The sequence below is a fragment of the Heloderma suspectum genome, chromosome 3 (assembly GCF_057233095.1).
Source record: "Heloderma suspectum isolate Gila_16-S chromosome 3, 16-S_ref, whole genome shotgun sequence".
In the NCBI taxonomy this organism is placed as follows: domain Eukaryota; kingdom Metazoa; phylum Chordata; class Lepidosauria; order Squamata; family Helodermatidae; genus Heloderma; species Heloderma suspectum.
Genome location: NC_139460.1, coordinates 271,989,511 through 272,009,680, shown reverse-complemented (window position 1 = coordinate 272,009,680; position 20,170 = coordinate 271,989,511). Strand labels below are relative to the sequence as shown.

General features: G+C 42.4%; 1 protein-coding gene across 9 annotated transcripts in view; it reads left to right on the top strand.

Moving 5' to 3' along the window:
• Positions 1-20,111, top strand: part of FARP2 (FERM, ARH/RhoGEF and pleckstrin domain protein 2) — a 124,934-nt gene extending 104,823 nt beyond the window's left edge. Inside the window, exons 18-28 of one of the 9 annotated variants that reach the window (XR_014789568.1) lie at positions 3,411-3,648; positions 6,622-6,752; positions 7,541-7,609; positions 8,878-8,967; positions 10,140-10,222; positions 10,812-10,930; positions 12,382-12,545; positions 14,502-14,614; positions 16,290-16,397; positions 16,988-17,139; positions 18,171-20,111. Coding sequence is in view for 6 of the 9 variants with exons in the window: in XM_084847006.1 (XP_084703132.1) it covers positions 3,411-3,648; positions 6,622-6,752; positions 7,541-7,609; positions 8,878-8,967; positions 10,140-10,222; positions 10,812-10,930; positions 12,382-12,545; positions 14,390-14,614; positions 16,290-16,397; positions 16,988-17,139; positions 18,171-18,261 (1,470 nt within the window). In the remaining 3 variants the exon portion in view is untranslated. Of the gene's footprint in view, positions 1-3,410; positions 3,649-6,621; positions 6,753-7,540; positions 7,610-8,318; positions 8,454-8,877; positions 8,968-10,139; positions 10,223-10,811; positions 10,931-12,381; positions 12,791-14,389; positions 14,687-15,416; positions 15,502-16,289; positions 16,398-16,987; positions 17,140-18,170 lie in introns of those variants that run through there. The other 8 variants (XM_084847006.1, XM_084847007.1, XR_014789569.1 and 5 more) reach the window with 8 other exon arrangements.
• The last annotated feature ends 59 nt before the right edge of the window (positions 20,112-20,170 follow it).

Here is a 20,170-nt window from a genome sequence, read left to right as displayed (position 1 = left end):
TAATGACGCTTACAGATACTAATTGCCTGATCCTAATGAGGGGAAGAGAGCTGCCTACCAGAGGTTTCTAGCCTTAGATAATCAGTTGGTCTCCGTTTGGAGGGAAAAGGCAGGAAGCCTCTGAACTTAAGGGCTAGGAGGTGAATGTCCACCCCTTTCCTGTGGGGCATCGGGGCGCAGCTGTTGACGTTGCACCAAGCGGGCTGAGCACCTCCTCTCGGCGCCCTCCATCTCCCGCTTGTCCCTGCACCGGCATCTAGCGTCCCAAAGCTCCAGTTGGCCCTCCCCCTGCCTGCCAGGGTCGCTACCACTCTCAGGAACATGAGCAGGGAGGGGCTTTCCCTCCGGCAGCACCTCTGAACAGCACGCAGGTTCCTCTCCCACGGTTTCTATCTCTTCCTCGGAAGCAGAACTTCTTTGGGGCTCTATGGGCTCCGATCCAACCCTGACAACCACCCTCAGAGGCTCTGAGGCTGGAGACATCTACGCTTCTGGTGAAATGAGCTATCAGAAGAATTATACCTTACCAAATGAGGAATGCATTTTTTCCCCATTACTTTACAGTACCGAAAAGAGATGGAGGACTTCGCCCCATTCTGGATCTCAGGGGCCTCAATTACTTCAGCAGGACACAAAAGTTTCAAATGATTACTTTAGCTTCAGCCATCCCTTTTCTTTGCCAAGGCATATGGTTTGCTTTGTGGACCTCAAAGATGCCTACTTCCACATTGCCATCAGGGAAATTATCAGAAGTACCTTTGCTTTGTGGCTGGAGAGCAAATGTTTCCGTTCACAGTTCTCCCATTTGGTTTAGTGACTGCTCCGTGGGTCTTCACAAAACACATGGCAGTGGTGTGTGCTTTCATTTGCACTCGAGGCATCAAGGTCTTTTCATACCTGGACAACAGATTAATAGTGGCATCATCTAAACATCGTCTTACTCAAGCAGTTCTGTTTGTCAGGAACCTGTTGCAGTCGTTGGGCTAATAATAAAGAAAAGTCCAGGTTGGAACCCACTCAAGTGATCCCCTTCATAGATGCAGTGTAGATTGAATGACTGTGAGGTGATTTCCATGTAAATCAGGTAAATCCTGATTTTCATGATTTCCATGTAAATCAGGATATTGTTCTTCCCAGGATATTGTTTTATCTGGTACTGTATTCGCAGGTGGAAACAACACTCCATACTTTAGATGTACGCTGAGTGTTGGCTTTCTACAAGGCTAGGACGGAATCGTTTTGTAAATCCCAAAGACTTTTTGTTTGCTATGGAGGTTCTAAGAAGGGGTTGCAGGTCTCCGCACAGAGGCTTGCCTCTTGGATCGTGCATGCAGTACGGCTAGCTTCTGAGCTTGTGGGATTGAAGCTCGATGGTCCCATTAAGGCACATTTCACTCGAAGCATGTCCGCTTTGACAGCGTTCAGCAGGGGAGTGTTGATACCAGACTTATGTTGAGCTGCGACGTGGTTGAGGCCATCAGCTCTCGTCTCGCAGTATGGACTGGATGTTCAGGTAAGGGAAGATTGCAGTTTTGGCCGTGCAGTCCTGTCATTGATCCTCCAATAACACATGACAATGTTTCTACCCACCTCCAGTAAGTCAGCTTGTTAATTGCCCATATGTGTGATACAGAAACCACGAAGAAGAAATGCAGGTTGCTTACCTGTAACTGTAGTTCTTCAAGTGGTCATCTGTGCGTTCAGACAACCCACCCATTTTGGTGTTGATGTCACTGTTGTGGTTGGTGTCTGAGTGAGATGGTTCCTTCAGTAACGAAGCTATTAGTCAGTCTCAAGAACTGAGGGAATGGGCAGGAACCCACTGGGATATGCAACCTTATAGGTTCCAGCCAAAAATGTTTTTCTCAGCTAGAGAATGTTTCTGAACAAGGCACCACGCAGGCACAGAGCCCATATGTGTGAATGCACAGGTGACCACTCAGAGAACTACAGTTACAGGTAAGCAACCTGTATCCTCTCCTCTTCCTCCATTCAAAGGGTTTTGCATTTCATCCATTACAATTTACTTAATTGTAATCTGAGCTTGTCATGCTAACCTTGCAGTTGTTCCAGTGTTCTCAGCGTCTTTGGTGAAGCAGTTTTTCAAGGGATTCCATAACTTGTTACCACCATACTCATCTCTGCTACTGGCATGGAGCCTTTCCATGGTGCTGAGCACTAACGTCTAAGCCCTTTGAGCTGTTGGTGACCTGTGATCTTCAGCTCCCTATGTGGAAGATAGCTTTCCTAGTAGCTGTCACCTCAGCTAATAGATCCAGTGTGCTCCGTGTGGACCCACTGCACTTTATCTTTACTCAAAACAAGATTGTGATAAGACCAAACATGGTCTTTTTCCCTAAGGTGGTGTCTGCTTTCCACCTTAATCAGGATCTTATGTTACCTGCTTTTTCTTAGAAGCCAATGATTTCTTGGAATCAGTGCTTCGCCGCCTCAACATTAGGTGCTTGCATTCTACAAATCCCATTCTAAGGGGCTTTGGAAATCCTAGATACTTTTCCTGTATTATGAGGGCCCACCCCATTTCCGTCTCAGTGTTTTTCTACATGGGTGGTGCAGGTTGTCTGACTCTCCTATGAGCTCACAGGGCTTTTGCTACTGGAGCCAATATGGGCACATCCTGCTTGAGCTGTATAGATGTTGAAAGCTTTCCCAAGGGACGTTCCGATTCTAGACCTTTGCCATGCTGCTACACGGCTACAACAATCTGTCTTCACACACCATTATACATTGGATGTAAGGGCATCAGCTGATGCCTCCTTTGGTCAGGCAGTTCTTTCTTTAGTCCTTGCTTAAGATGCCTACCCTCCACCAGTAAGTTAGCTTGCTAGTCACCCAGATTTGTGATGCACAAAGACCACAAAGAAAGATAGGTTGCTTACCTGTAACTATAGTTCTTCAAGCAGTCATCTGTGCATTCAAACAACCCATCAACCATCCCCTCTTTGGTGCTGAGATCCATGATCTTCTTTGGATTCATGGCTGCCACAGTAGTCTCATGGAACTGAGGGAAAGGGGTGGGACCACATGTACATTGGGATGGTGGGGTTGAGTTCCGCCAAAAATTGCTGAGCTGTAGAACATTCCTGAATTCATGAACGCACCGATGACCATCCAAAGAACTACAGTTGCAAGTAAACAACCTGTCTTTGTGTGTGAATGTTGACAGCTGCCAATTTTTGGATGTTTATTAGATGAATATACATGGCTGAAAGTTGGTTAAAATTTATATCCTTAAAAAACAAAATGGGGGCATTCCTTGTTTTCCACAGTAATTGGTCCAGTATTGCAAGTAGCCTGGATCAGCAGCTTTATCTCACTGGTAGAATCAAGAACGTCTGTGAATTATTTTTGTGCCTCTTCTCATGGCCACATTTTTTGTGATCCCACAGGAATTTACCAGCTACCTGCAAAAGCATGATGAGGTCTTGACAGAACTAGAGAAAGCAACTAAGCGCATTAAGAAACTGGAAATGGTTTATAAGGAGTTTGAACTCCAGAAGGTTTGTTATTTGCCACTCAACACTTTCCTGCTCAAACCCATCCAGAGGTTGATGCACTACAAGCTGATCCTGGGGAGACTTTGCAAACATTACGTATCAGATCACCGGGACTACGCAGAATGCAGGAGTGAGTGATGGATCAGGCAAATAGCTGCAAAACCCCTTGCTGACATTTTCTGAATTTGCATTTTATGTTGTGCTGCTTTCTGTGAGCATTGTGACATTGAGCCAAAGACTGATGCACACATTAATGTGCATCACTTGATGTCATATCACTCAACTTGCTCATAGTTGAGCATGTGAATACTTCTCACTAGGAAGTATTGAGTTTGAGGTCATGTGAAAGCTCTGTGGAGCTTGATCTTTGGCTGTGGCATGTTATGACCATACAAGTGTGAACTTGTCTTGATTGACTTGTTGTCATGCGTCCCCATTTACAGGCAAAATAAGAATATATTGCAGTTTGTCTATAGCCAGAGGTGTGGCACTTCCAGGCAACCCACCTTGAGACAATATAAATATTTTCATTTGTGTATGCTTGGAGTGTTGTAGTGTAGTGTGGGGATGGGGATGGGATTTGGCATCATTCTTACAGATAAGACCATGTATATTCTGCAGATGTAATATATGGTACAAAATCAGATATCAGGGCTAAAAGAACAATATTTATCTAGCTCAGTAGTGTTGGACATGGATGCTGCCTACACTCTCTCTGTCCCATCTGTAAAAAATGTAAATACCTCCTAGCTTTGTTTTGAGGATGGAATAAGAGGAAGATTGCGGAATCAAGTGCTGTGACATTTTAAGAATAATAGACTTTCTAACGGTCTCAGCCTAACTTTTAAGGGTTTTTGTTTTTTTTTTTAGCCCTGGTGGTTACAATAGAAGTTGTGACCAAAGAAATGTAGACAAAAACCAAAAGGGGGCTCTAAGGCAGAGAATCAATGCCCAGAACAATTCCCTGTCACATGGGTAAAATTGTCCACTCTGAGGCTCTCTGTAATCATGAATGGAAAACTAAAGGCAGCTTGCAAATGTGGGTGACACAGTTTCAGAAGGCAGATTAGGGTTGTAGAGGATTTTAAGTAAACACGGAGTGGTGCTTCAGCGTATTGCTCAATCGCCTGTTCCAATCCCTGGGCTTGTATTCTGTACTTAATTCCAGACTCTCTGCCCTTGTATTCCTTGCCTTCCACCATCCTCTGTAAAACAGATCACAGCAATCTGAGAACCTAATTCTTGGACACAAAGTCTAATAATTATGCCAGGGCAAAACCCCTTGAATTTGCAGAATTTATTTTGAGCACAAAACTAGATACTCTAGCACAGAGTGTAAACAGCTGCTTATGGCTCTTACTTCAGGATGTTTGGGTAGTTCTGAAGTACTGAAGTTACATTAAAACAACATGGCCATATTTGTTCCAGACAGACTGCCCGCTTACCAGGCATTTCCAAGATGGTATCTTCTCTTAACTAAGCACATGTAGGATTCATTTTTTCCTGTATCAAAAAAGTAGCGTTTATGCACTCTTTGGATGGGAGTCTGCTCTAAGTATGACTAGTGTGTATTGTGCCCCTTAAAAATTATTGTACTGGGGATTGTGTGCTGAATGAAGACATCAGTGCTAAATTAACAACTACAAAGCTGGCAAGAAAATAGTTTCTGAATATGTCTTCACTTCTGGTTTGCGATATTGAAACTTTTGTGGTATTCATGTATGAAATGCTTGTTTTGAGCTTAATTAGTCTCCTAATAAGTGCTGTCCTAAATCATTAAACGTGATTTAACAGCAATACTTTGCTTTAAAATAAACATCTCCAGCAGAAATAAGAGGACCCTATCAAGACCAGTGAGCCCAAACTAACTGAAGATTGAAGCATTCAGGCTGGGTCCAAAGGGCTGCTTCAGGTGTGCCTGACTTAGTGTGCCTGGTGGGATTTTATACTGGCTTTTTTTTTTTTCCTTTGAAAAGCAAATCTCCCAGAAATATCGCAAACTGCTTTTGAAACTCCCCACTGTTTGGGGACTGCTATTTGAGAAATGTGTACAGAACTAGTTATGTGATTCTTTAGACCCCAGGCTGTTTTTATTCTTGTAGTTACCTTTTCTTAACTTTCTTTTCTTTTTCTTTTGTCATTCTTGTACTTCCAGTAGCAATATTCTCCCTTCTGTGAACAGAAACATTGGTGCCAACCTTTGCACTAAATACTGGACAAAGAGGAATAGCTTCCCATCCCCTGAACTGTTCCCCTGTGTGGATGCCCTATCACCTATCAGCAACCAGCAGTTAGATTGCCTGTAGAGTTATTCCAGGTGCCTGTCGCTGCTTGGAGCAATGCTGCAGCCATAGCTGCACTGCCAGTAGAGCAGCACAATGGTGGTTGCACTTGTTTCTGATCTAACCAGGCACTTGGTGGCTAGAAAGGGGACAAGTGCAGCAGTGTGCATGCATCTGCTACAGTGCTGCCCTCGGGGCAAATCTATGGAAGCTGTATGTGTGGCTTTCCATTTTCCCATGTAGCCCTTCAGCTGTCTTTAAGGCTAGGAGGGACATTGAGCCATGCGCACAGGTTTCCTAATGCCACCCCGCTTCACAGGATAGTGCTATAGAGGCTGTACACAGAGTGCCATCCCTGCCGCCAGAAGGCATTATGGCAACTATAGGGACTTACTTGCTATGGATGAAGAAGAAAATGCTAAATTACAAGGCTCACATACTTAATGAAGTTTGTTTATATCACAGACACAAACACACTTTGCAGTATGGTATCTAGGATTATGGAGTTATAAAGAGATCTGTTCTCAAAGAGATATCTTAAACCTTCCACAAAACGTTAGTTAACCTAGAAACTATTTTTGGATATGCAAGTTGTAATTACTGAGTAACCAAAGTATGTAACATCTCCAAGTTGAATGATGTTTCTCAGCTAGATCTCACATGCCTGATAGTTGTGTGAGACTTTATTTCAAAGATATTATTGGAACTCTTTTCAAAGTTCTTCAATATTTTAATTGACGGTAAACCAAAGTCTGTATTTTTGTCTGTGCTGCTTTGATCTGATGGTTTGGGGTGTTGTTTTTTGTAATTCTGTTCTGCAGATGCACTGAAGGAAATCACAGAAATGACATCGCAGCTTCAAAACAGCCTGATCCGTTTGGAAAATTTCCAGAAGCTCACAGAGTTACAGCATGACCTGCTTGGCATTGATAACCTAGTAGCAGCTGGCAGAGTAGGCAGTTCTTCTTCAGTTTACATTTAAGCCCTCTGTACTTTAAACAACATTTCTGAATTTGCCTTTTGCTTGCTTTTTATATGATGGCTTTAGATTGTATTACTTTATTTTAGGGCTGGCAAAGGCCAAGCTGCCATTGCCAAAAGTAGATCTCAACACTGAAACATGCACATCTAACCATTCTGAAATATTATACTTACATATACTTACTGAGATTGTTTTGCCAACATGGATCTTAAAACCTAGTGTGAGAAATGGCTGTTGAAGGGCTTTCATTTCAGGGATAAGGAACATAGCTTCAGTGCTTTAGTCTATGCTGTTCCACAGAGGTGACAAGGACCAGCATAGGATAGATGAATGTGTGGTTGAGCAGGCTGTCTTCATGTATTTGCCATGGAGAAATTCTGGGGAAATGGTTCTGGCTTCTTCCTAGGATACTTTCAGCCCTCCTAGTTGTGTGCTATATCAGTAAAGAGCATAGGAAACTCTTGCGAATGAGTATCTTATAAAGGAAGAGGAGCTCGTATAATTTGCGGTGAGCCGAAGTAATTCTTAATTATGACAGAACACTAGTTCAGTAGCCATCTCGCTAAGGCCCAGCAGTTTGGCCTAGCTGCCTTTTCTAGCTCAATATCAAATTGAGCCCTTACATGAGGCAACTATTTCACCCTATCATATGGCATTCGTTTTTGGATTGAGGATGGGGATGAAAGGCTTGGTAGAGGGTGTTGTATCAAAACTAATCTACTTTGAGAAAAGTAAAGCCTTATATAGTTTTTCCACAGGAATTTATCCGGGAAGGCTGCTTGTACAAGCTGACCAAAAAGGGCTTACAGCAAAGGATGTTCTTTCTGGTGAGTTGGTGTCTTTGCTCAGAATTGTGACTCACAACAATCTTTCCAGAGCTTGACCTACTGCAATAGTGTGAGACTTGCTAAAGGTCTGTTTCCTGTAGATTCTCTCCTGCAGTTTGCTGAGGAGGGCAGGATCGTTTATGTGAATTCTTCTGTTTTACGACCAAAATATAAATATACTTTTGAGTGCAATGTGAACCTCTTTCCTGAAATGTGGGCATAAGTGGATCACAAGCACTGACTCGAAGCCCAGTTTCTGTGTGCCCAATGGGGTCAGGAGATGGAGACAGGATGGCACTTCCTTGATTTTCATGTGATCACCTACTTTGTGCTCCTGTTTTTCATCAGTTGTTGGTGTCCATTTCTTAAGGGGCTTCTTAGAAAACTGTCCCGGAGACCTTGACAAAAGTGGCTATTGCCTGCTGTTCAGCCTCTCCAGTCTTAATTATGCACAGGAAAGCTCAACTGTTTTCTGTGATCTTGTATGATTTAAATACTGACTGAAAATAACTTTTTAAACTAACAAGTACTGTTACAATGAGATATCATAATAATTGTTTGCAAAATCCTGATTTATATAATGGGAATAAAGCTGATTTTTAAAAGCTGTGTCAATACTAAACCGAATTAGGGCACAATCCTATCCAGATGCCCATCAGCCTCTGAACTCACCTCTGTGCTTCTTCTGCTCTGTGTTTTCACTAAACAGGCTTTTTCACCTGTCTATCTGGCGCTCTGCAGAGCAGGAGGGAAGGAGGCTGGGGAGGCTGGAGGATTCTTCATAAGCCAGACTCCCCAGGCCCCTCGCCACCCACAGAACTGCTACCTTTCCGTCCTCTCCGAGGTAATTTTTGCAAGCTCAGAGAGGCAGCCAGTGCGGCTCTCTCTACACTGAGGGAGAGAGGAGCTTGGACTTCTGGGTCTGAGATCAGAACTCTGCCTCTGACCTCAGATGCAGGAATCCGAACTGTCCTATGGCCTCACAGATGCTGTCTAGGGGCCATAAGGTTGCTGTCTTAGAGAAGTAATGCAGATAACTGTAGTGGAAGTAAGCAAATGTTGTTTTTATGTGGAGACAGTACAGATAGTAAATGATGGCATGTATATTCATTTTGGTTGTTTTCGTCTTGCTTTGTTGTGGACCACTTTGAGTGCATTGTATACAAATAAAGTGACTATAACGATGACAAGAGAGGTGGTGTGTTTTTTTTCAAATACCTAATAGGCATGGCAAACTTTAATTTGACAAAAATCTTTCCATGCTTCAGTTTTCAGATATGTTGCTCTACACAAGCAAAGGAGTCACGGGTACCAACCAGTTCAAAATTCACGGTCATCTCCATCTGCATGGGATGCTGGTAAGAGTTTCTTCACATAGCAGCCAAGCATTAAAATAGTAAAACATGTGTCATCTTAACCTGAGCTTCCTCTTCTTATATTAAACTTCCAAGAGAGCAATCCTATGGCCCCTAGACAGAGTCCGGAGGGCCATAGGATACTCTGGATTCCTGGATCTGAGGTCAGAGACAGCGCTCCAACCTTGGACCCAGGAGTCTGAGCTCCCCCTCACAGACAGTGCAGAGAGAATTGTGCTGGCTCCCTCTCTGAGGTCACAAAGGTGACCTTGGAAAGGACAGAAAGGGGGCATTCCGGAGGGGAGGGGAGGGGAGGGGAGGGGAAGAGACTTGGGAGGCCAGCTTATGCCACATCCAGAGGCCTCCCCAGCCTCCTTCCCTCCCCCTCCCTGACACCTCAGCTAGATGGGCGAAAACGCACATATAGCTAAAATGCAGAGCAGGGGGAGTGTGGAGGTGAAGACTGCAGCTCTGCACTGGATGGCTGTAAGCCTCTGAGTTCGGAGGCATATGGCCATCCCCATAGGATTGTGCCCTACGTGACTCTTGCTAATTGGGTGCTCCTGGTGGTCCTGAAGTTTTTTTTTCAGGCATTTAGGATGCAATCCTATGCAGGTTTAGACAGGAAAAGTCCTACAACTCCTAGCATGCCCCAGCCAGTTATACTTTTTTCTGTCTAAACCTGCATAGGCTTGTGCCTTTATATACATCAGCATCTGTGCTAGACTGTAATAATCGGAAGAGCAAGCACCGTCAGTTTCCTGGCATCAGAGTAGTTGAGAAAAGAAAGCAGACCTTTTGATTGTAATGTTGCTGTTTGGTAGGTGGATGTGCTAAGTGGTGTTACACACTAAGGCATTGCATTCCCTCTCACTCCTTAATGGAACTTTTTTGTATGCCTGTGTTTGATTTTCAGTTGATAATCCTGGATCCTCCGGTGAGTAATAAGCTAGTGAGCCCTTTGGCTACTATGCAGCTATCAGTTACTGAAGTGCCAGTGTAATTGTAGCTGATAGTTTTCCCACTAGAAGCTAAATAGATGTCAATTTGCCAAAGCTTTTACCAGTAGCTGATGTGCAGATTTGTTGCTGTTGTCAGGTCATTTCTTTTCATTCGCAGTATAGGTGTGTGTACCGTTGCTCACCGAGTGATGAGGCAAGTCTCTCTTGTTGCAGGTGGAAGAAAGTGAAAATGAATGGTCTGTTCCTCATTGCTTCACAATCTATTCAGCTCAAAAGACCATAGTAGTGGCAGCAAGGTAAGTAGTTTTCTGGTACTCAGTTATGAAAAGGCGCAACGGGGTGGTAAAATAGATCTTCTAATGAGTGTGTGTATCTGTGTGTGTGCACACGGGTGCTTGTGAATGCACATACCACTCCACCTCTGCTCCAGGCTAAGCAAGGGAGAGTGGGAGACCATGCTTCTCGAAGTCATTACATAGTAACCTGTTGAGGCAAAGCCACCTCCTTCCTTTTCCCATACTCTGTCTGGAGTGGTGCTTCCAGCCAAGAAGAGCCAGGAAGAGAAAATTGCATCCTGCAACCTGGTTGTTGAGATATGTTAATGTACACTAATATGTGACTTCCAGTTTTTCAGGAGAAATGGGAAAATATCCTGAAATGTGCTTTTTCAAACTTAAATCTGTGTGGAATGTAAAATTGTTGGGATGAACCTCTGCAGCTGCCAAATGCTAACTTTGACTGCAGACTTTGTTATTCCAGTGGGAATTTATAGAAGCACTTGGAATTGCTCTAAGTTTTAGCCAAGCAGTGCCTTTTTTGAGCCATACCTGCGACTGAGCTCCAAAAGCATTATGCTTAATCATCAGTCCTGTCTGTGTTTTTCAGCACTCGTCTGGAAATGGGGAAGTGGATGGAAGATCTAAACATGGCAATTGAAATGGCCAAGAAAATCACTGAGAAATCTGACATGTTTCTAGAAAATTCCCTATGCAATCGTTCTAACAGTGAGTAGTATCATGTCACTTGTGATTTGTGACTCTTGGTTAGTGGTGCACTCTGCATGCTTCCTTAGGGTGGAAACAGATCAGGGATCCCCAACCTTTTTGGACCCATGGGCACATTTGGGAATTTGAGAGAAAGTGCTGTGGGCGCCACCACAAAATGCTTGATCCGTGTATTGCTGCTTTGATGGCTACTTGTTATGTCTGTGGATCTTAGGCTGCATCTTATTCAACAAAAGCATTTGTTTTTGTCCATTGGACACCTCAAAGTCTCTTTAAGAAGGGATTATTTAATTTGGCTAATTGCTGGCAGTAGAATACAAGTAATGCTTCTTTAAAACATACATTTTGGCAATGTCCAGTAGTTTCTCCTTTTGGGAGGAGGTTATTATACAGAAAAATGTTGTACTGGAACAGTCTTTAATATTCACTGATGTACACACTCTTTTAAATTACTTACCTGCTTCCTGGAAGCTAACGAATGGTCAGCATAAATGGATTCTCTGTGCCTTTTTGACAGCTAAAAGATTGATATTATAACACTTGAAGGATAAACACTCACCTCCTATAATGTAATGGATTGAGGACCTTACAAGACTTTCAGTATTTGAATGAGTGGCATCTAGTGGCCATCTTCTTATTTGGATACCTGGTCCACTTTTGTTGAAGCCTATGTATAATTGCTAGAAAGTAGTATGCATTTCTTATATATTTACTGCTGTGGATATATACAAATCCATGTACATATATATAAAAAATGGAGGGGAAAGGTTTTGTGGGTGCCCATGGGTGGCATGTTGGGGACCCCCTTCATGGGCACCGTGTTGGAGACCCCTGGTATAGATTATGCAGTCTACAAATGTTTTGACTAAATAAGCTTCCATACAGTCTCTGATGCTCCAGATACTGCAGGCTTGGCAAATAAGAACCTCTAGCTGTTAAAGTAATAATAAGGATTTTTGCAGTGTGTGATCTTCCTTTTCCACCCCTTACATTGGAAAGTATCCATCCCTTTAAACCACAATTCACTTTCCAATCTAGGGAAGCTGTTGAATAGATTTTCATACCCTGTGATTTTCTGACTGGCTTCCTTTATCTGTGGGCCTCCACTACCACAAGGCCACTGGAGCAGCCTATGGTATTTCTGGTCACAGTTAGTTACTCCTGAGATGCCCCCTCCCTCACTACAAATCAGATCCAGCTGAGATGCTCCCAGGCAAACATTTTATACTTGCATATATTACGTTATGATTTTTTCCCTACATAATGGCTGTGAAGTGTCATGTCCTACAAGAAACTCTGGATTGTGAAGGCCATGGATGCTAGAAGGAGAGTAACCCATGCATGCTAATTCCTTTTGTAGAGAAAGGTGCTAATATACTTTTGGACCCTTGCCACTGTCACTATCCATGTACCATAGTCTGTTAAATGTCTGCTCCCTTCTCCTCCCTCAGGATCCTCAGATGAGGTTTCTCTAGAACAGGAGTCCGAAGAGGACATACATTCTTCTCGTAGCTCCCTGGACAGGCAGAGCCACCACCGTGCCAACACTACCATGCATGTCTGCTGGTACCGCAACACCAGTGTCTCCATGACTGATCACAGTGTGGCCGTCGAGGTACCCAGCAGCAGAGCACACGCCATTTTCACTTACCGCCCTGTCATGGTTGCTGGTTTCTCTGCACTGTATACATGTGTTTTAACCCCCATTCCCCTCATTGCCTTCAATAATTTCAGTGGCCATGTGAGAGAGAGCATGTGAATGAGTGACTACAAGGCGTTTGAACGTGTACGTTGTGTGTGCATGCTCCCGTGATGTTCTCAGCGAAGGGGTGCTTTGAGGAAAGAAAATTAAAACGAGAAAAAAACAAAACTATTGCCTAAGATACCAAGTTTCTCCTCTGGGGTTTGAGCACTGCTTCTGCACGTTGTTCTTCCATCCTGTGGCTTGTGCTTGGACTATCAAAGCCTGGATTTGCATGGTGTTCTGCTCTCTTATGCTACCCCCAGGCTCTTACTTGGAAGAGATGATCTGTGCTTCAGGATAGCATTTACATGATGGAATTTTGGGGATATAACATTATAACTTGGCAGTGCTATCTTTTAAAGAAATTGCACGTGTATGGCTGGGGTGGGGAACATCAGACATTGCAGCTCAAATTGCAGCTCCTTGCTTCTGTCTCACTTTTACAACCCTCTCCCCCCATGGTACCTGCTCATTTTGATGGGCTCTTCTTCATGGAGAGATTGGCAGCATCTGACTTAAAAGATGTTTCCTGCAGGAGGTAGAAAGCCCTTTTGTAGAGAAAACTGCTGTTGGGAAGAGAGAAATGTCTTCCATAGCCCCTCACTGCCAAACTGGTGCAGATGGGGAGGGAAAGGAACACGTGTGTGTGTATGCATGCTTGACTTCAACAGAGGACAAATGAACACAGCTGTATGCACAAAGTTGGGTTCATGGGTGCAGCTCCCAGACTAAAAGCATCATCCATCTGTGATTTATGAGTGTTTCCACACATCACTGTATTTATTGGCTCTGAAAGGAAGGGCCAATGGTATGATTTTCATGGAATATGCACATTTTGGACAAGATAACTGTTGGCTGGTTATGTTCACTCAGGAAGTATTGAACCTAAGTGTAGCCTCCTAACCACCACTGAATCTACATCACTGTGGCTTTGCTAGTTCTGTTGATCACAGAATTTACCAAGTAAGCTTTTGTCAGGCTGATACAGGCTGAAAGTGTGATCCACTGGCTGGGTTAAACAGAGACAGTTACACTCCAATCTACTATTGTAGCACAGTTCTATACTTGATCAGAGAACTCTGCATTCCTTCATTCTGGGACTTGAGGCATACAGTGCCTTGATGAGTCCTGACCTAGCATCAAGGCTTCATCCTTAGACCTCGTTGAGCTAAATGAGAGAGAAATTGTAAGGAACACAGTTAATTTAAAAAGTACTATAGAAGTAATGCCTCTCTTTGCCTTCATTCTTTTGCCTTGCACTGCTGATTATGGTCTTGTAGGTCAGAATAAGCAGCAAAAAAAAAAACCTGTTGAGGCTGTTTTGTGTGTTACTTCTATAAAGTTACGTTTGCCACTTGCCTGGACTTTGCTCTTAGAAGGGTTTAGGTTTGGTTTTTCCATACAGCAAAAACTCAGCAAAATGAATTGATACTGAGCAGCTAAATGGACCACCTCAACATCCATGGCTGCCATTTCACACCAAAAACTAAGAGGAAACCAGGTATTGGGCTGTGAAGCCAGACATCTGTAATCTTGTCTGCTGACTAATTCTTCCTTTAAGACGACTCTTACCCCTGCCTTTGGTAAATTGGTTAATCTTCCTGCTTTCTCCTCAAAGCATTATGACCCCTTGCACTGCTGATCTTAGGACTTGCATACCATGAAGCTCATGGCATCTTCATTTTTTTCTTTTTTCATTCTATGTCTTTTAACAGACTTTTTCAAATACTGTCCCTTCTTGTTCTAAAATTCTTTTCTCTCTCTCTCTCTCTCTCTGCCCTGCACCTTCTCTCTGCTCAGTTTTCTGCTCTCTTGCTGTTTCTCCAGAGCTTCCTCCTCGCTATTTGCTGGGCCAGACTCAACGGCCCAACACAATCACCCATGTTTGCTGGTACCGGAACCAGAGCCTATCCCTGTCTGACTATCTGTGCATGATTCAGGTAAAGCTGCTTCTACCACTCTTAGTATTGATAGGAGAACCTACGTATATCATCACTTCCTGTTTGTAGCATCTCCACTATTGCTGTCTCTTAAACATAGTTCTAGTGTGCATAAACAAGGATCTCATATATTGAGGCAATGGTAAGAAATGCCTTACATCTGTTGTGAAAACCAGCTCATTTAATATATTTGGTTTATCATACAAAAAAACCCCCAACCCTGAATACACAATGCCATTTCTTATTGTTTCAGCTGCTTAATTTACTGTGATCACAGCAAACTAGTTTTTTCTCAGCATGCTTAAATGTGGCATTGTTGTGTATTCTGCAGAGCCTTCCCTGCTTCTAGTTCTCTTTACCCTGTGTTTTTCTTTCTCCCGCTGTCTGTCTAATTAACAGAATTCGGGTTCTCTGTGTTGCTTACTACTTCTTAGCATGTTGTGTGGACCAGGGGACAAACTAGAAAAAAGAGGATTTAACTAGCCAATGTATTTAAATCTATGCTCTTCTCACAGCAGTGCTACAGGTGGTAGCTAAAACAGCATGATTAGTAATTTCTTGAGGAATAACTGCATCTATTATTATTCTAACCTATCCAAGCTGGAAATGTAGACTGTATGCAATAACAGGGACAGTTGACCACTCTATGAAAAAGGTGAATAAATAGTGTATGTGAATAAATGGGCTGGACATTGCATTAGTTCCTGGGATACCCAGGAGAGGACTCCTTTTAGAGCTTCTTTGTACAATCAAACAAATCGTGACTCAAACCACTTTTTTTTTCTTTATGTGATACTCCCAGAAGTCCTGATCCAGAGGATATAGTGAAATACCTTATCTGGACAGTAGTTGTGGATGAGGAAAGGAAGAGGTAGCTTTGCTCTAGTGGATAAAAAGTAAAAACCTGGGTGGGTGTGAATTACACATCCAAGAGAAGTAGAGTCTCAAATAACTTTTTTTTAATATTAAGAGCGGCAAGGTGGCATCGCTCGTCTCCGTGATTAAAAAAACAAACCCAACACAGTGCTGGTTGAGTACTCCAAGGTTGTAGCTTTGTGGTGGAGAGCACAAAGTCCCGAAGAGCTTTTTGAAGAAAAATTAAATGAAAAGTTCAAAATGGTGTCATCATGGAGGGGGTGTTGGGTTTGTTTTGCTAAGTCACAAATTCTGTCACAGGGAATGTCCAAAAGGTGCCTGTGACACACATGCATATTCCACATGATAACATATTAGCAATTGATGCGCTCGCTGTCTGGAGAAATACACAACTTTTCCAAGTATAAAATACTGCACTTCGATGAACTGGTAAATGAAATCCTCACCATCGAAACATAACTTGTGCTCTTACTGCACAGAATATGTGATCATGCAAGAGGCTCTGAAACAGCAAGTGTTTATGTGGCGTTTCTTCATTTCTTAGAGCAGTTGTGGAGAACATATGGCCCTCCAAATTTTCTTGGACTGCAACGCCCATCAACTCTATCCAGAATTGCCAATGGCGAGGGGAGCTGCAGTCCAAAACACAGGTTCCTAATCCCTGTCTTAGAGGGCCACACCCTAGGAACAGCAGTCTGTTTTTAAATACGCAATATGAATAGATTTTTTTATGGTACTGTAAAGGAGAATGACTACTGATCTCAGGTTCTCACGCCATATTACCCCTTCTTCCATTTAGAACCAGTTATCAGGATATCTCCTGAGGAAATTCAAAAACAGTAATGGTTGGCAGAAGCTATGGGTTGTTTTCACAAACTTCTGTCTGTTCTTCTACAAAACACACCAGGTAAGATGGGTGTGGCACAACCACAATGGGATTAGGCACACATAGGGCTGAGAAACAATATTTGCCTGTGTCTTGCGAGTGCATCCTGACTTTTACATGAATTCATATTAAAGCCCTCTTGGCGGGGTAGAAGTAACAACTGTAATTTTCACCTGTGTTAAGGGTTTTTACCAGTGCCAGCCGACAACAAACTAATATTGATAATAAAATGAACAGCAGGCCTTCTGTAGCTGGTGATTGCTGGCAAGCTGTTTCTGAAAGGCACCTAGTTGGAGAAAGTTGCAGATAAAATGCATGGGGCTGGTCCAGAGAAGGACTGGGTTTCCCAATCATGGCTTTAGTTTGACTGTCCAGTTAGTATAAATAGAATTGGTTAGTTCTTTCTATCTGGTATCTGTGTGCTGGCTGAGAATTGATGGTTTTTCTTAATACACAAAAAATTTAAAACGTAATGTAACTCAATGTTTTGTTGGGGAACATTTATATCTATTTAAAGTTATAAATAAAACTTTGTAAACTACCCTGGAAAGCTTTGTTAAATGGAGGTATAAACTTCTATTAAATAAATAAGAAACTTGGTTGTTTTCCAGGATGATTATCCACTAGCCAGTTTACCGCTCCTTGGTTACACAATCAGCATCCCCATGGAGGCAGATGGCATTCAGAAGGATTATGTCTTCAAACTGCAGTTTAAATCTCATGTATATTTCTTCAGGGCTGAGAGCAAGTACACTTTTGAGAGGTAAATGTGCTTCTTAGACCCAGTTTGCAAAATGAATTGGTTGCTTCAAGTTGCCCTTTTACCGCAGTTTTCTGTTCACTGTCCTAATAACAATGAGGAATCTGCTGGTATTTCAGAGAGGAGTCAGAGAGGCTTGCTGTGGCCACTCCTACATTCGTTGATGAGAGAAGTAGCTGATGGATTCTGCTGAGTTCAAAATCTGTCTGAAGCCAAGCAGTGCAGGAATATAGTGCAAAAAATAGTTCAGATAGAAGTTGTACACATATTAAAGTTTTCAAATCACCTCAGAGATGCTCTCTCTGAACCTAAAGATATGAGAGCTTTTTAAAGCCTTGGGGAGAAAGGCAGAAAGATTGGAGTCACATGGAACCAATTTCTTCCAAGGCCTTTTTCCATTTTTCCAGTGGAAAAAATGATACACATACAGCATTAGGAAACTGCAGTCCCTGTATATGATAGACACATACAACTCAAATCAATTTTGATAGGCTTGATAGATTGCTACTTTATAAGAGAGTTGGAAACAATTTGAAAGAGATCATTGCCTACAGTGTACATAGTCATCCCACAGTTGTTTCACAGAGTTAGAGGGCTGTTTATTTGTATTGTGGCAACAAGAAAATGAGGGAATTTTTTAAAATTACCCTGGTGGAACACCCTCATTTTGTTGTTCTGTGACTGCTTTTAGGGTGATCTGGTATGCCCTTTACAGTAGGCAGTGCAATTGAAGGGTATTAACTGCCAGTCCCCTAGGAAATGGATAAGGATGCTCCCTACTTTAACCCTCCCCCTGCATAATAGTAATGAACCCAGCATTATTGTACAGACTTCTGCTAAGGAATCATGTGTATGTTGGGATATTGTGGCTCCTCTTTGCAATAAAGTGCATTTTAAGGGTCAGTATAAGTTGATCGTACTAAAAAGTTCAGTTAAAGGGAATGTGAAATATTAATATTCAAAAACTGCATAAAACAGTTAAAGAATGGATACATAGCTAAGATCTTGAGTGTTGTTCTTTTCTCACTTGTCAGGTGGATGGAAGTGATAAAGAGAGCTACAAGTTCCCCTGGGAGATCCAGTCTCCTCATCCCAAAGGATGAAAAGGACAAGATCACAAACTGAAACAAGCAGAGCTGGGTCTCTGTTGTAAGTTAATTGTTTGCAACATGGGGAAAAGGGAACAGGAGGCTGAGCTTGATGGTAGTAAAAAGAGACACCATCTGCAACCTGCTGCGGCCACATTAGCTGCTTCATGGAAGATGTTGAATTTTGCTGAAGTATGAAAAGCAGCCTCACCCAAAGGGACTTCAAAACCTCTGGAGAACTCAATTCATGGGAAAATAGTGGTTGCTGGATTTATATATGGCACACACCATTTTTTTTAACTTACATGGATAGTAGCTATTGGTGGTGTTTGGCTGATCTTCTGGCTTTCAAGTGGTTTCTTAGAACTTGTTAATGCTCAGTCTAGCTAAATAATCTTTGTGTGACATGCTCTTTCAGCCTACCAACCACACATGCTGCAAGCTATGTTCACATTAATATTAAGATGGAATTTCTACGTGCTTCAGAAACTTGCCAGATAGTGACTTCACCCTTCTTACTTTCCCAAAGCTGACATGGTAGTTTTTGTTTGCATGGAGGGAGCTGGGCATGGGAAAGGAGGTTTCCACAGGTTGAGAGTCCATAGACCAGTCTGATGGATGCAAAGCTGAGGATGGTGGTGTTTTAGTGTGTCTGCACTATTGCCCCTATTGCAGTTAACGTTTTGAGTTCTCTTTCTGTCCTATACTGATGTTACTCTCCACAGGTTTTTTTTGTACATGTATGATTCTCCTGGGCTTATGAGCAGCACTTGCTCTGGCCAACCTCTCTTTTTTAAAGTTATACATACGCACAAAGACAACTTGATGGGATAGGAAAAGCAGTTTCAGAAATAACCAGACCCTGTTCTTCCCACCACCAGCAAAAATGTGTTGCTGCCTGATTGTACAATCAACATAATTTAAAAAAAAACTTGCAGCAACATTTAAAGGCAGAGTGTTTGGGGATTATTAACTTGTGGAAGGGTTAAGTAGCTGATTAATGATATTTTGACATAATGGAGCCAAGAAGTGGAAGACTAAACAGTGGCAGGATGGTCTGGGATACGTATAGTCAGGGACAGTGTAAGAACTGATGCAGACATATCTTTAAAAGCACATATTCAGTAATTAAGTTGGGTCATCTAATTCAAGTACTATACAACTGCAAGACAGGGATAACTGAAATCCTATTCACAATTGTCTGTCCTATAACTTAGTGCAGTTGTCCTAAGTTATGGAGGCACAGCTTCTTCACAGTGGGGGGTTTAATGAACATGTGAAATCTGCCCTCGCTATAAAGCTTTACGCTTCTTCCATGGCACAGAACAACAGACTTTATTATGTTGCCCTTAGATAGCGCTGGAAAGTAGTTTGCTGGTTTGAAGATGGATGATCTTACTCAAAGTTTGTCATGTTATAAAATATTGAGCAACAGTGTGGTGATGGGTAGTGTGCTTTAAAGGAAACAGTCCGAGGTGAAAACAATATATATTAAACAATGCATTTTGACATATGGGATATGGACGGAGACAAGATTCAGATACAGGTCTCTTCATTACTCTCAGAATTGACTCAAAAGTTGTATGGGGCTAGAGCAGTCTTCTAGGTGGAAGGGGTTGGAGTTGGATTCCTACATAAAGGGCAAAGGGAAGAACTCATGTTTTTTGTTTGACATCTTCATTGATAAGCTGCAAAGTGTTAAAGATTTCTTCTCTACTATAATGGCCATTCAATATAACTTAAGTGTGTTTTTTATTTATTAGTGTCTGTTTATGGAAATAAACTATTGTAGATATCTCTATACGGCTCACTAACCTATAGTCATAACCTATCCAACGCTTCTCCTTTTGTTGAATAGTCAATATATAAAAGGGCTTCAGCTCCCTCAGAAGTAGTCACGCTCTCTCATTTCAGATGCACACTCTGCTTTATTCCTATGAATTTAG